This window comes from Myotis brandtii, unplaced genomic scaffold, assembly GCF_000412655.1.
Source record: "Myotis brandtii unplaced genomic scaffold, ASM41265v1 scaffold165, whole genome shotgun sequence".
Taxonomy (NCBI): Eukaryota; Metazoa; Chordata; class Mammalia; order Chiroptera; family Vespertilionidae; genus Myotis; species Myotis brandtii.
This window is the reverse complement of record NW_005356042.1, coordinates 4,940,657-4,955,505: the sequence shown is the minus strand read 5'-3', so window position 1 is coordinate 4,955,505 and position 14,849 is coordinate 4,940,657. Positions and strand designations below refer to the sequence as shown.

The window sequence follows — 14,849 nt, the reverse complement described above, 5'->3', positions numbered from 1 at the left end:
GGGGGGGGGGGGGGGGGGGGGGGGGATGTAAATCTCTGCCACGATAAACCACACTCATAACACAGGTCCTCTCTGATTTTAGGTGTTATCTGTGGACTGTAATGAGTACATTTATTCTTTACCTCCCCCGACTGAGACGGAGTGTATCCCTGGCCCATAGTAGACAGAACAGCCTTTGCTTATCTTCCTGTGCTGTTTCTCACTGTTTATCCGACTGTAAGGTAATGTTCCAAGAGAACCTGATTAGGTGTTTGCAGAGCTGCATCCCTACCAGAGGGGAATGTTTTAAATGTTCCAAAAATAAAAATACTTTTTACCAATTAGGATGTTATTCAGACTTAAAAAGAAAAAGTAAGGACATCCTGACACACACTACGACGTGGATGAACTTGTAGACATTATGCTGAGTAAAATAAGCAGTCACAGAAGGACAAACACTGCGTCATTCCTGTCACATGGATGCCTAGAGCATTCAGCATCGTGGGGACAGGGTTTCAGCTTTACACGGCGAGCAGAGCTATGGTGATGGTTGGCGGTGATAGCGGCACAACATTATGAATGCATTTAATGCCACTGAACTGTACACTTAAAAATGGTTAAGATGACAATTTCATGTGTATTTCACCATAATTAAAAACATAGAGAAATCATTACACCCAGAATGGTGGCATGTCCTGAACAACCAAACACTTTGGAGAAACCTTTGGCTTTGAAGATGGAGGAAGGGGCCTCAAGCCAAGGAACGCAGGTGCCTCGAGAAGCTGGAAAAGGCAAGGAAATGGGTTCTCCCCTGGAGCTTCCAGAGGAACCGCCCCGCCCGCACCTTAAATTTGGACTTCCAGCCTGCGGAACTGTGAGACAGTACACTTCTGTCAGGTTAGGCCCACAGTTTATGGTTGCTATGGGCTGAATTGTGTCACCCGCCCCGATTTATATGTTGAAGCCTTAACTTCCAATATGTCTGTATTGGAGATGGGACTTTTAGAAGATAATTAAGGTTGAACGGGGTCATAAAGGTGGGGTCATAATTCAATAGGATTGGTGGCTTTATAAGAGGAAGAGAGAGAGGAAAGGCCCTGTGAGATGGTGCCTCCTGCAAGCCACAGAGAGAGGTCTCACCAGACCCCGGCAGTGTCGGCACCTCGACCTCGGACTTGCAGTCTCAGAACTGTGGGAAAATATATTTCTGATGTTTAACCCCTCAGTTTGGGGTCATTTGTTATAGGAGCACCGGGACACTGACACATCGAGACTCTGTTGCCTGGGAACTACGGGTGGCCATGAGTGTGGAGAAGCAGAGGACACCACCTGGGGAGAGGGCAGCATGGAGCTGAGAGAGGGCTGGGCGGATGACGTCAGTCGGGGGCTTGCTCGGCCCCGTGAGGCTGCCGTGACCTGCTGCGAGTCCCATGAGACCCTCTGGGTCCCGGGTATCCATTCCCTTTCTTTGAAGTGATTTTCATTGCAGCTGAAAAGTACATTGACCAAAACAATGATCTGTCTTTCTTTTTAATGTCAGGGCTTGCATATGATCAGACCATGAGACTTGGGAAACAATACTTCCTCTCTTTACAGTCAGTTCAGCCCATTGACTTGGACGTAATGAATTTAGGATCTGGTGCCCCCTTCAGTGGCCTGGAAGGACGCACGGACCATCCGGTTCATCAGAGGTTTCATTGCAGCTGAAAAGTACATTGACCAAAACAATGATCTGTCTTTCTTTTTAATGTCAGGGCTTGCATATGATCAGACCATGAGACTTGGGAAACAGTATTTCCTCTCTTTACAGTCAGTTCAGCCCATTGACTTGGAAGTAATGAATTTAGGATCTGGTGCTCCCTTCAGTGGCCTGGAAGGATGCACGGAGCTTCCGGTTCATCAGGGATTGAAGTGGGCGGTAGTTGTTCACCATCGTCTTCTCTTCTTCACCAAGTGCCGTGAACAGGAGCGTGCGAAACGCGGCCAGCTGGAACAGAGAGCCACCAGTCACCTGGGTGCAGGGACCGTGAACAGCTGCCAGGGCCTGTGTAGTCCCCTCCCCCCGTGAATCAGGGATGGCCTGTGTGGCCAATACAACATGGCAGAGGTGACTCTGAGCGATGTCAGGAAAGGCATTGCAGCTTCCACCGGGGTCTCTGGGGACGCCAGCTGCCATGTTGTGAGGACACTGAAACAGCCCGTGGAGAGGCCCACGTGGTGTGTATTCTTGCAGGCTACTCGTGTGAGCCACGTTGGGCATGAATCCTCAAGCCCCAGACAAGCTTTCAGAAAACTGCAGCCCCAGCTGACACCTGACTGCAACTCCATCAGAGATCCCGGGCAGAACCACCCCAAATTCTGGCCCACAGTAACTCTGAGAGATAATAAATGATTTTTTTTTAAATCACTAAGTTTTCGAGCTATTTGTTACACAGCAATAGAGATCTAATGCATAACCTTTGATTTACTTTTCACTCAAGGAACTAAAAGATTATTTTTTATGTATCATCTCATTTGTCCTCAGAATATACTGATGAGCTCTGTGAAAATAACTCACATGTTTAATTAATGCAGAAGTGACATTTTATCTATACAGTGACCACTTACTGAGCAAGACAGATCTGTGTGGTTGATGAAGCGCCTGTGGAGTTCTGTGGGGCGTGGTGCACAGTCTCCCAGGCATTCAAGCTCACTGCATGTTTTTTTGACTTTCTCAGAAATGCAGCCTATCTCCTCTCCTCCACTTGGCCATCTCCTTCCCACTGCCCCGGGGGTGCACACACACCTCCCCACTTCCCCTGGTCAGGGTAAGGGGCTTCTGATCTGTATTTTTGAATAACACTCAACCCTGTTTTCATTTCCCCGCAGACAGCAGTTTGCAGAGACTGATATCATTGTTTTTGCACCACCCTCTCCTTTCCTACCCCTCTCCCACCCTCTTCTGCTACAAACCTGACCCAGAATGCGTGCTTATTACATGTTTGTTGAGTGACAGAGGGGTCTTGGAGACAGGGGTCATTCTTCCTCCAAGGCTGTCCTGATGTCTGCAATAGTTCTGGTTTGGGGGTAGGATGGGTGATCTGCAGCCTGCATCTCAAAGTTCAGACTCGCAAGGCAAAGGGCATCATTCCGTGACTTTTAAATAAGAGAATATTTTCAGACGCGTGAGGCTGGAAGTACCTCTAAGAGCGCATCTAGAGCCCTCAGAGAAGGACAGTTGAACCAGAGCTGATAAATACTGCTGAGATTGATCAGAGGTGTCTGCCTGAGGCAGGGGTGGGACAGTGACACCGTGCCTGCTGTGTAGTTATCATCCCTAAATCTAAACTGCCCTCAACAGACGGACTTTCTCCTGATTCTAGATTTCCAAGAAAAAGATACTGCAACTTAAAAAATATATATGTAATATCTACTTATTTTAGAACCATAGAATATTTAGATAAGGAAAAGGAAGAAAATAAAAACCACTGCAGATCTATGACCCTGGGATAATGAGTAGTAACTTTTTGGTGTGTATCTATGTGATAAACCGGGGTATTGTTCAGTAAATATTCACTCCCTTCCTCTCTGCCCCACTGACTTTGGCCTTGCCATTGTGACTTGCTTTGGCCAACAGGATGGGAATGGGTGTGATGCCAGCAGAAGCCTTAAGTGTGCATGTGTCGTTTGGCTTGCCTTTTGCATTTTTGTCATTTACCATGAGAACCAGCCCTTGGTAGTCACTGGTCCAAGGAGCATGAGAGGCACTGGGTCCAACCCAACCACTGACCACCTTCGGTGAAGCCCAGACTTCTACAACCTAAAATAGAGCCTCCCTAGCTGACCAGTGATTCTCTCTCATCATTGATGTTTCTCTCTCTCTCTCTCCCTCTCCCTTCTTCTCTGAAATCAATAAAAATATATTTAAAAAGAAAAGAAAATAGAGCCTCCCAAGACAATCAATAAACCCACAAGCAGAAAAAAAAAACAAATGTTTGATATAAGCCACTGAGTTTTGGGGAGGTTTGTTACACAGCATTATTGTAGCAATAGCTGACTAATACAATCCTTCTGGAATTTTATCTGAGCATATATAGTTATGTAGCTTACTGTTCTATCACCCAAACAGTGGAACAAACTAAAATGTTCTCTTCCTCTACCCTTTCCTCCCCCCACTCCATCTCTGTCTCCCTCACACACTAATATCTCAAGGTCAAAGGGTTGTGATTTCAGGAACCTCTGTTCAGTCTCAACAAGCTTGTACTTCAATTGGAACTTTCTTCTGGTGCAGGAACATCCAAAACGCACCAAAAGGTAAAACTCCACGATGCTCACTTACAATATCTTAGTGACACTGCCACACAATTTCGTCAACACAGTCCCACTACACCAGCTGCAGGCACAGCTCACCTGGTTCGCGGCCACTTCAATGGGCTTCTTCTGGATGATCCAGGTGACAGACTCGGTCAGTGGGGGAGTGGTGAGGGAGCCCGGGTAGGTCCAGTAATCCCGGCAGGTGGGCAGCAGGCAGGAGGGCTCGAAGGGGCCCATGGCCACCCGTGCGTCCTGAGAGACAGAGGCCACAGGCCGCATCAGGCGGAGATGGGAGGGGCAGAGGCTCAGGGAGGAAGGCAGCGGCTCTATCTTCCTCTCAGAGACGTGGCTTCGCATGGCTAGGAGGGAAGTGTGTTCCCCGAGATAAAGGCTGTGAGGCCACGGTTGTCACATTTGGAAGTAGTAACAAGAACATATGACCCTTGTCGCAGAGCATGAATCCTCACCCAATGCTTATATATTTTCTTTTAAAGTTATCTATTTTCCCATGTCCAGGCTGTGAAAATATTATACTTTAAAAAATTTGGTAAAATAACATGCATAACATAAAATTTATCATTTTCACCATTTTTAAGTCCTGTGGCAGTAAGTGCATCCACACTGCTATGCAACCATCACCCCCATCCATCTCCTGGACTTTCTCATCTTCCCAAACTGGAACTCCTTCCCCATTAAACACTAACTCCCTGTTCCCCTCCCCCAGTCCCTGGCACCCACCACCCCACTTTCTGTCCCTAGGAACCTGACTCCTCTAGGGACCTTGTATGAGAGGAATAATCATGCACTATTTGTCCTTTTGTTACTGGCTTATCTCACTCGGCAAAACGTCCTCAAGGTACATGCATGTTGTAGCATGTGTCAGGATTTCCCCCCTTTTTAAGACCGACTTGTACACCACACTGCGTTTATCCATTCATTCGACAGTGGACACTTGGAGAGCTTCCACTCCTTGGCTATTGTGAGTAATGTCGCCGTGAACATGAACATACCACTATCCCTTTAAGACCCGGCTTTCAATTATGTTGCATATTACCCAGAAATGGAAATGCCAGATCCTATGGGAATTCTAAGTTTAGTTTTGAGGAACTGTCACACTGTTTCCACAGTGGCTGCCCCTTAAGACAGCTGAACTTCTCTCTAAAGCAGCCGCCCCTGAGTGTCAGGGCCGCGGTGATGACATACACTCAGGAGGATGCCCTGCGGGGAGCATATGCCAGAATTGTCCTTCTCACAGGGAACAGGCGGGATTGGTGGACATGGACAGCTGTTCTCGACCACGGTGTCCCCAGATTTCTGCGTTGCTCCCACAAGGGACTCCCATCAGCATATCCTGCTTGGGAGCCCTGTGTTCAGAACTCACAGTTTGCTCGCTTCCTGTGCTTTATAAAAGGATAAGGAGAAACCTGCCTCTCTGCATTCCAGGGGACACCGATGGGATGTCGCGGTTGATCCATTCATTCACTCACTCACTCACAGCTATGCGTTTAGCACTCACGGTAAACCCAATGCTATCTTAGGCTCTGGGGTACAAAACCACACACCTTCATGGAGCTCACCCTTTACCAGAGGAAAGCAGGCAGTACCCCAAATAATAAGTAGATTTCTAGCATTTGCACAGTGATGGAGGAAAATAAAGTAGGGAGTCGTGGGGGGGGGGGGGTTAAGAAGGATGGTCACTGGGAAGGTGACATTTGAGCAAAGACATGCAGGTTCCGGGGGTGGACACAGGCAGTGCCAAAGCCCTGAGATAGGGTGCGGCCTGATGGGCTAGAGCAGTGGTTCTCAACCTTGGCTGCACATTAGAATCACCTGGGAATCTTTTTAAAATCCTGATTTCTAGGCCTCATCCTCTGGAAATTCTGTTTTTTTGTTATGGGGTGGGGCCACAACATTAGTAACAAAGAAACAGAATTTCCGGAGGATGAGGCCCAGAAATCAGGATTTTAAAAAGATTCCCAGGTGATTCTAATGTGCAGCCAAGGTTGAGAACCACTGGGCTAGAGGAACAGCAAAGTGACCACGTGGCTGGAATGAGTAAATGACACACAAAGGCAGTAAAAAGAGACAGGGTGGGGGTCCTACAGAGGGGGACACCCCTGCTTCTGTCCAGCTGAGGCCACGGAGAAAATCTACCAGCAGAGGCAGGAGAAGGGGCTCTACCTGGTCGCTGCTCAGCACGGTGCCTGGGGTGGAAAGAGGAAGGAGGGCGTCTGCCAGTGTCTGCCTCCTTGTAAGGCAGAGGCATCCGACAGGCTTTTGCTCAGAGAGGAAACGATCCCTCGGGTCCCTCAGGTTGATGGCCCAGGATGGTGGGCTCCACCCTCTATAAATCGAGTGAGACTGAGAGGTAGGGACAGGCCCGTACGCAACGTAGAACATCCGGCCTCAACACCGGGCTGGGCACGAGGGAGGATTTATGCACGAAGCAGACACCCTCTCATTCCCAAAGAAGAAGGCCTCCCTGCACATCGAATCCTTCCACCCAGCCTTCAAAGGCACAGGCACGGGGCCCGGACGACCTGGCTTGTACCCTGGTTGCTGGCATTCATTCATCAGAAGTGGAGAGATGTTGGTTAAGCTGCCCACAAGAAGGAAATTGGGCCCTGGCCAGTTTGTCTCAGTGGATAGAGCATCGGCCTGCAGACCAAAGGGTTGATTCCAGTCAAGGGCACATACCTCGGTTTCAGGCTCCTCCCCAGCCTGGGTCTTGGTTAGGGCTGTGCAGGAGGCAACCAATTGATGTGTTTCTCTCACATCGATATTTCTCTCTGTCTTTCCCTCTCAAAAATCAATGGAGCCCTAGCAGGTTTGGCTCAGTGGATAGAGCATCGGCCTGCGGACTGAATAATCCCAGAGTCGATTCCAGTCAAGGGCACGTACCTCGGTTGCAGGCTCCATCACCAGCATCCCTGGTCAGTGCGTGTGCGGGAGGCAACCAATTGATGTGTCTCTCTCACATCGATGTTTCTCTCTCTCCCTTCCACTCTCTCTAAATATCAATGGAAAAACATCCTTGGGTGAGGATTTTTAAAAAAAGGAAGTTGGTTCACACCAATGGGCGATTATGAGGCGCCTTGCGTGAGCAGGTGTTGTTCCACTGTGTGATTAATTATCTAGGAATGTCTTCAGGACAGCATGATTGAAATGTAATTCACATAGCGTAGAACTCACTGCTGTAAAGTGCCCAGATCTATGGCTTTTAGGATAGTCACAGACAGAGATGTGCAACCATCATCACAGTCAAGTTAGAACATTTTCACCTCAAAAGAAAGAACCCCAGTAAACCCTGTGGCTGTCACCTCCCTCACCGCTCCACCCTGCCGCCCCCTGCCACAGGCCCCATCTGCTTTCAGTCCACATGCATTTGCCTACATGGACATTTCCTACAAATGGAACCACACAACATGCGGACTTGTGTGTCCGGCTTCTCTCAGCTTAATACCGTCAAGGCCCCTCCCGGCTGATGTGTGTTGGTTGGTGCTTCTCTCCTTTTCATGCCGAATGACATTCCATGGTTTGGTCTGCGTAACTCTTGAAGGAAACAGGTCACAGAGGTCGTGGGACAAAAAGCAAAACGTACCAGTGGGTTTGTGGTGACAGATCCATCCCCTCCTGCTCCCCTTGTCCAGCCCCAAAGGCTGCCAGGCACCTTCTGAGACCATTACCTTGAATTTTTAGAATCACCCTTTAAGGGGTATGTTTATGTTATTGATGAAGAAAGTAAACAGATATAAGTGACTCTCCCAGAACCACACAGTTAGAGAGTGGCCGGACCCAGATGCTGGGAGGTCTGTCCTAACCCCCTCGGGGCTGCAGGGTGGGTGTGAGGCAGCGGGTCACACGGAGGAGCAGCTGGTGGGCTGCTACCACCCACTGCCAGGTACTTGCCAATTACAATTTTGAGAGGACATCTCTGTATTTCTAGTGATGTCCTCGGGAGCTCTGTGTCCTGTCCCTCAAGCACATCAGGGTTCAGAAAGCTGTTCCCCCTCGGAGCCCCTAAAGCGAGCTAAGGCCCCTTCCCTCTGTGTCTGTCAGCCCCGCTGGCTAGAGGACTAGCTGGGAACACACGTGGGTTTGCACCAGCGTGCAGCATGAATACGGACAAACCGGCTCCTGGTGGTGGGCGCCCACTCAAAAGTCTTCCCGTTCTCTTTTCTAACATGCACATCCCACTTGGGAAAGAGGGAAGGTAGTGGACAAAGGAAGCTCCATTCGGTACAAGATGGGAGAATAAAATGGGAGAAAAGGCAAAACCATAGGGTTTGGAACAAATCAGTGGTCGCCCAGGCTTGGGGGCAGGGGCATGACTGTGCGAGGGCCACAGGATGGGACATGCCGGGCGGCAACGGTTTTGTGTGGGCCTGGCTGGGTGACTCCACTAATGTGTCAAGACCAATAGAATGTACACCACAAAGATGACTCTTAACACTGCAAAGTTTAAAAAATCGGCCAGAACCCAGGACGGAGTGCAGACTGTGACAAATGACTGATGGACGACACCTCCCATCCCATGGAGCACGGCTCCTGCTCACCGGGGCTGGGCCTTTCACCTCTAAGATTCTCTTATGCTTCAGGTGAGGAAACTGAGGCCCAGAGATGATCCTCAGGACCAGACTGAGCCCAGGCAGCGTCTCCTGTCACCGCACGCCAGACACCATTCCTCCCTGGTGGTTGGCCCAGGAGACCCTGAGTTAGCTCATGTGAGTGTGTGTGTGTGGGGGGGGGGGGGAACTCTCCAGAGGGAAACACCACCTGAGCAAACAGGACCTCACAGCCAGCTCCTTTCTTTCCCACTGGGAGGCGGAGGCCACCCCATGTAGGCGGTGGATGCTGGTGGGGAAAACATCCCAGGTTTACTCTGGCCGGAGACCAGCGAGGAAGAGGATGCTCCGAGCACCTTGTCCTTGTGGAGTTCCTGAGCTGGCAGCCATGGCGGCGGGGGGTGGGGAGGGTGATCTGGGCTCGGTCCCAGGGGCCCCACGCAGAGGCCCACATCAAGGGGAAGGCACCACACAGATCAAAGGGCCCCAGTGAGCCAGCCAAGGAAGGGCTGACCCCAGCCTTCCTGTGGGACGCGCTCACCATTGTTAAGGCAGGTGGGAGCCCCATCCGTCCAAGGACCACGTTCAAGGACCACAGCGACTCCTTCCCTCTCAGAATGCTTTTGTTTGGTCCCGAACAAATAAACTGCATTTCTTTGGAATGTCCACTTCTCCATCAAAGTCCTGTCTTAGCCGATGTTGGAGAAAAGCGACATTGTTGGCCTTGTTATCTTTCAGAGTCGTGCTTAACGCGACAAGGTGTCCAAGGGGAGCTGAGCCAAGATGCGCTCTGCCTCCCACGCGTGGTGGGTTGTGGGTTTCCCTCTTCCCATGGTCTCCATGCTCTCAGGGATGGGTAGGCACTCTTAAAGGTTAATAGTTAGTATTTATTTCCATCAGCTTTAAAACAGACGTTAGCATTAATGGATGTTATTGCTGGGGACAGGACCAGTGCAGGGCGACATGGCGAAAATCTTCAAGATGCTGCCTGAATGACTGAATTTGGGGGGAAACTCAAATCGAGTCCAACACCCCATTTATACTGATAAGACAGGGGCCCCAGAACAGCAGTGACACAGTGACAGCAGAGCGTGGGCCAACGCACGACACACCTGGAGTCAGCCCCAGGGAGCTCCATTTCAGGATGGGACTTAGACCCCCTCAGCACGCGCACCAGCTGGCCGTCTTCCCCTTGCAAACGAGCCAGTGCCCTGCCCAGCCGTGCTTCTCCGAGGACGCTGACTCTGATATGTGCGGCTTACCTTATGCTTTATTTCCGGCAAGATGTCCACCAGCGTCTGCAGTGCCTCGTGGTGGGACCCCAGCTGCGCGGCACAGACACAACATGTTCATTCGAAAAGGCAGCGGGCAGGGCGGCAAGCGCGCCTCATCCTACGGGGACTGTTCAAAAAGCAGCCCCGTGGCCGCACACCACTTCTTCACCAGGAGGGCGGCGCCCCAGCCCAGCGAGAGGTTACCTTTAAAAACACGCCTATGACAGCCAAGCCGTTCTCTCCCATTACAGCTTCTTTGTAGTTTGGGTATTTCACAGCATTCCAGTGAACTAAATGCAGCTGAAACACAGGAGGAAGAGACCTTGTACCCATCACGCTGCAGCAAGAAATGACACCGTTGCCCCCCTGCTGTGTGGCAGACCTATGTGTCCATTCAATGGTTTTAATGAATTCAGCCTGAGCAGCCGGGGTAAGGAACGCGGGCGCCACCAGCATGCTTGGAGCCCCACGTGGCTGATAGAATCACAGACCGTAAAGGCCTTTGCGTTTTTGGTGGGAGAGAAAGAGGCTCCTTTTAACTTTATAAAATAGAAATGGGGGTTGGAGAGAGTGGGTTATTTGCTATTTTTCATATTTTTTCAGATATCCTTGAAAGTGTTTGCCAGATCAAATGCAGGACTCCCAAACTTTGAATTTCACATAAACAACAAATAATTTTAATGTCCCCAATATTGCATTTTTCTCTCCATTTGTCGTCCTCACTTGAACTTCCTGTGTCCTTATTTCACACCCTTCCTTCTGGCATCAGGACTGGCCAGATGACAAGGGTTTAAATCAGGGGCAGGGGCCCGGCTTGGGAAACAGGCTGTCCTGGGTCACTGGCCAGCAGGAGGAACCCCTGGGCTGGCTCGGGGTTCTCTGTGATGAGAGCTCACGGTGCTGCCCACGCCGGGTCTGGCTCAGAACGTGGATGGGGCCTGGGTGTCCTTACAGATTTCCTTCTACAGGAATGAGCTGTGGTGAGGTCTTTCTGAATGGAGACCCGAACCCCGAGGCAGCAAGCCCTCCCCAGGCGCTGCTGGATTCCAAGGCCCTGGGTCCTCTGCCGGGGTCCACGTGTGCTCAGGTGGCACCTCACTCCCAAATCCCAGTGTTCCCAGCCATGTGCACTGGGGACCATGGGGGTGGCGAGGCCTCCCCTGCTTCTCTGTAGCTTACCTGGAACCCCCTGTTCCCAGCCATGTGCACTGGGGACCATGGGGGTGGCTTCTCTGTAGCTTACCTGGAACCCCACACCTGCTGTCCTATTGCAATCTGCCAGAAACAGAGACAGCTGGCCCACAGCCCTGACTGCAGCCTCCTGCCTTCAGAGACGCTGCCTTTGGAGCTGGCTTTGCCCTCCACGCCCCCCACCGGAAATGGCACTTTACAGCATGCGTGGGTCCCATTGCTGATCTCGCCTCTATGCTAATAAATTACAACAAGCTCCTCTGTTAAAATACCTGTAAAAATTAAAAACCGTGGTGCAGATACACAGTTTGTGTTGTCAAATGAAAGGGAGCATGTTGCAAGCCGCTGCTCTTTCATTTTTGTCACGTTTGTAAACGTGTGTAATTATATCAATAGATGTAATCGCCTCTTTATAAACTGTCCCCAGAGATCCCGCCTGGGTGTGTGGTTACTGGTCATTTTTATTTTGGGGGCTGGCTGGACTCTAGTTCGATTTTAACTATAGTATTACTCCCATAACAATGGCAACAGAAAGTTGAAACAAAAACAGCTCGTAACTTGAAATGCATCCGAAAGGCAGGTGGTTGGTGGGTGGATAAAGGGATGGGTGGGTGGACAGACGTGTGATAAAGTGAATATGGCAAAACATTAATCTTAGAATCTTAGTGGCAGACTCACGGGTTCTCACTGTACAGTTCTTTCAATTTTTTGGTTTGTTAGAAATTTTTCATAATAAAATATTGGGGGAAATCTATATATTACCACTTATCACCCCACCATAACTACAAAACCCAGTTCCTAGCATTAATCTCCGCTCATTTTTTCCCTGACTCCCATTTTATTTTAATGTTTCAGAGGTCACTTTGTTTTAGGATGATCTCTATTGTAAAGATTTTCAGATTCTCGATAGGTGGCCTCACACCCTGAAGGACAGGAAGGTGCGAGTCGGAAGTGGACCACCAGCAAGCGCGGGGCTGAGGGAGAGGCTTAGAGCGCAGATTGTTCCTGAATCCCAGCTGCCTGGTTTTGGCAAGCTACCCAACCACTTAGAACTTCCGCGTCTTCTTCTGCTAAATGAAGGTGCTAAAAACACCCTCCCTTCAGGATGGTTGTGTGATTGAACGGGTGGGGTGGCCGACTGTTCTGGTTGGAGCGCGGAGAGGCCCACATCCCAGGAAACACTCCGTTTCTGGGCCACTGGATGGCTGGCCACCCTACAACGAAGCCCGGCACGTAGAAAGCATCCACATGTGGGCCTCGGACATCTACACACCTCTGCCGGGTACACGTGGTCCTCCACCGTGTGCTCGGAGCCCCACTCGTTCACTGCTCCCCAGTGGAAGTGGAACTGCTTCAGGCGGTAGTGGTTTTCCAAGGGGCCACCGCTGATTCCTGAAAAATGAAACCCGTGTGTGTTAGTTTGTCTATTCTTTGGATTGTGGTATTGCTGTGACACTGTCTACGCTGAAGCCGCATGATTTCACGCTCGACTGATGTCTTGCTGAAATGACAAACTGGAAGGTGGGCCCCATGTCCCAGTTACCGGGCCCCAGGCGGGCCCACATCCAGCTCACAGTAATGGTGCAGATTCCAGTGCTGCCACCAGGTGGCGGTAGGGCCTCAATCCCTCCCCGCAGCAATGAAGCAAAGAAAAACCATTTGAGATGTATGCCTGTCCTATAAGATTTCCAGGCTTCCTTAACTAAGAAAAAAATATATGTCTCTTGAATGAAAAAAGGCTTAAATCCTATCACCAAATAATTTCATAAACTAATATGTTAAGAGCAAGATTTTAAACAAATTCTGAGCTACAACATGCTGCCTTTCCCACCAGCTCTGGTCTTGATGCAGCTCTAGCTCAGTCTAGTCCCACTACATGACCAGGTTTTATAGGAACACTCCTTTCTAAGTCACTCTAAATACTTGGCGGAGCCTCCCCAAGAGCTGTTAGCCTGATGCACTCGGGCTCAGACCTGAGCATCTGCCAAGGAGGAGTCTGGCTCTCAACTGTGGGATTGTGGGCGCCACCCAGGGGCTCAGGGTTAGGGCAGGGACCCTGCATTTTAACTGTCTCCTGGGTGGCTCCGATGTACATGGCGTGGCCTGCCCCTCGCTGCACTTTGCTAATAGATTTCCAGGAACAAATGCAATGGTAACTGTTGGGCATCTCACTTTTGGTTGAAGTGAGCTTGTGCTACTGGGGTGGCTGGGACAAGCCTGGAAGACATGGCAGAGCGGTGGAGTGAATTCCAGGGGCCTTGCTTGCATCAACCCCTCTACATGTCAAATACTACTGGCTAGTGGCGTTTTCTGTTTGGTCTTTACCATAAAAAGTATTTGTAGCAGGAAACACTGAACTATAAACAAGAAAACAGGTTCCGCTCATGATTCTGCTCCCAATCGAGTTGTAAAGCTTCCCACCATCTTTCTTGACTCCAAATGAGGGTGTTGGTCAAAGTCATTAGGGTCTCGTCCAATCATAAAGTTCTATATGTCAAATACTACTGGCTAGTGGCGTTTTCTGTTTGGTCTTTACCATAAAAAGTATTTGTAGCAGGAAACACTGAACTATAAACAAGAAAACAGGTTCCGCTCATGATTCTGCTCCCAATCGAGTTGTAAAGCTTCCCGCCATCTTTCTTGACTCCAAATGAGGGTGTTGGTCAAGGTCATTAGGGTTGTCCAATCATCAAGTTCTATGGCTCATGAGGTAATCTTCTACTCTCCTTAACACACACACACACACACACACACACACACACACACACACACATTACACCCCTACTTTCAAAAACAGGCAGAAATATCTCTTTCTCTACCAAGTATATAAGAACATTTTATCCCTGGCCAGGTGGCTCAGTTGCCTGGAGTATCTTCCTGTTCATTAAAAGGTTGTGGGTTCAATTCCCGGTCAGGGTGCATACCTAGGTTGTGAATTAGATCTCCAGCCGGGGTGTTTCCAGGAGGCAACTGATCTCTCTTTCTCTCTCTCCCCTCCCCCCTTTTCTCCCTCAAATCAATAAAACATATCCTTGGGTGAGATAAAGAAAAACAAGACCCCACATTTCAAATCATAAAGTCTGAATCCATCGGTGGCCAAGAGTACTGTGACATGAAGGAGGAGAGCCTCTCAGGTGGTTCAAACTGCAAGGCTTTAATGGAGATGTTCGCAGTTAGAAATACAAGAGGGGTGATTGTTTTCCTTCGAGGGGGTGAGGATGCTCGCGCAGACTGGCCTTTGTAGTTTTATGTTGTGTTTTAATTTATGGTGAGTAGTTAAATAGGTTGTGAGAAATCCCTGAGGTGCAGCAATTGGAGTTAGGATTCGAACCCAGCCTGATGCCAAAATGTGCGCCTTTCCCCTTTTTTTCTTCAAAGTACAAAATGTAATCTAAGGAGTTACAGAACCATGAAGCACAGGCAGAGGTCATCTTTGTGCACTTCTGCCTGGCGCCTTGTATCTGTGGTGGAAAGGGAGTTTGTAGCATTGGGCAGCCGGAGACCACATGCAACCAAAGTACATCGCTTAGTGACCGAGAGGTGAGCC

At 49.7% G+C, this 14,849-nt stretch overlaps 1 protein-coding gene and 1 long non-coding RNA gene across 5 annotated transcripts in view; both read right to left on the bottom strand.

Moving 5' to 3' along the window:
• Positions 1–945: 945 nt before the first annotated feature.
• The window catches only part of CA5A (carbonic anhydrase VA, mitochondrial), a 32,816-nt gene continuing 18,912 nt past the window's right edge, over positions 946–14,849 (bottom strand). For 2 of the 4 annotated variants that reach the window (XM_005862520.2, XM_014536671.1), the window contains exons 3-7: positions 12,576–12,694; positions 10,316–10,411; positions 10,100–10,162; positions 4,369–4,524; positions 1,711–1,966 (exon numbers count right to left, since the gene is read on the bottom strand). In XM_005862520.2, the coding sequence (XP_005862582.1) occupies positions 1,823–1,966; positions 4,369–4,524; positions 10,100–10,162; positions 10,316–10,411; positions 12,576–12,694 (578 nt within the window). In that variant the 3' untranslated portion in view covers positions 1,711–1,822. Of the gene's footprint in view, positions 1,673–1,710; positions 1,967–4,368; positions 4,525–10,099; positions 10,163–10,315; positions 10,412–12,575; positions 12,695–14,849 lie in introns of those variants that run through there. The other 2 variants (XM_014536670.1, XM_005862518.2) reach the window with 2 other exon arrangements.
• LOC102244495 lies at positions 5,370–6,940 on the bottom strand. Its single transcript, XR_313366.1, has 2 exons — positions 6,287–6,940; positions 5,370–6,102 (listed from the first exon to the last, which is right to left on the bottom strand). It is a non-coding gene; the product is annotated as an uncharacterized LOC102244495 (long non-coding RNA).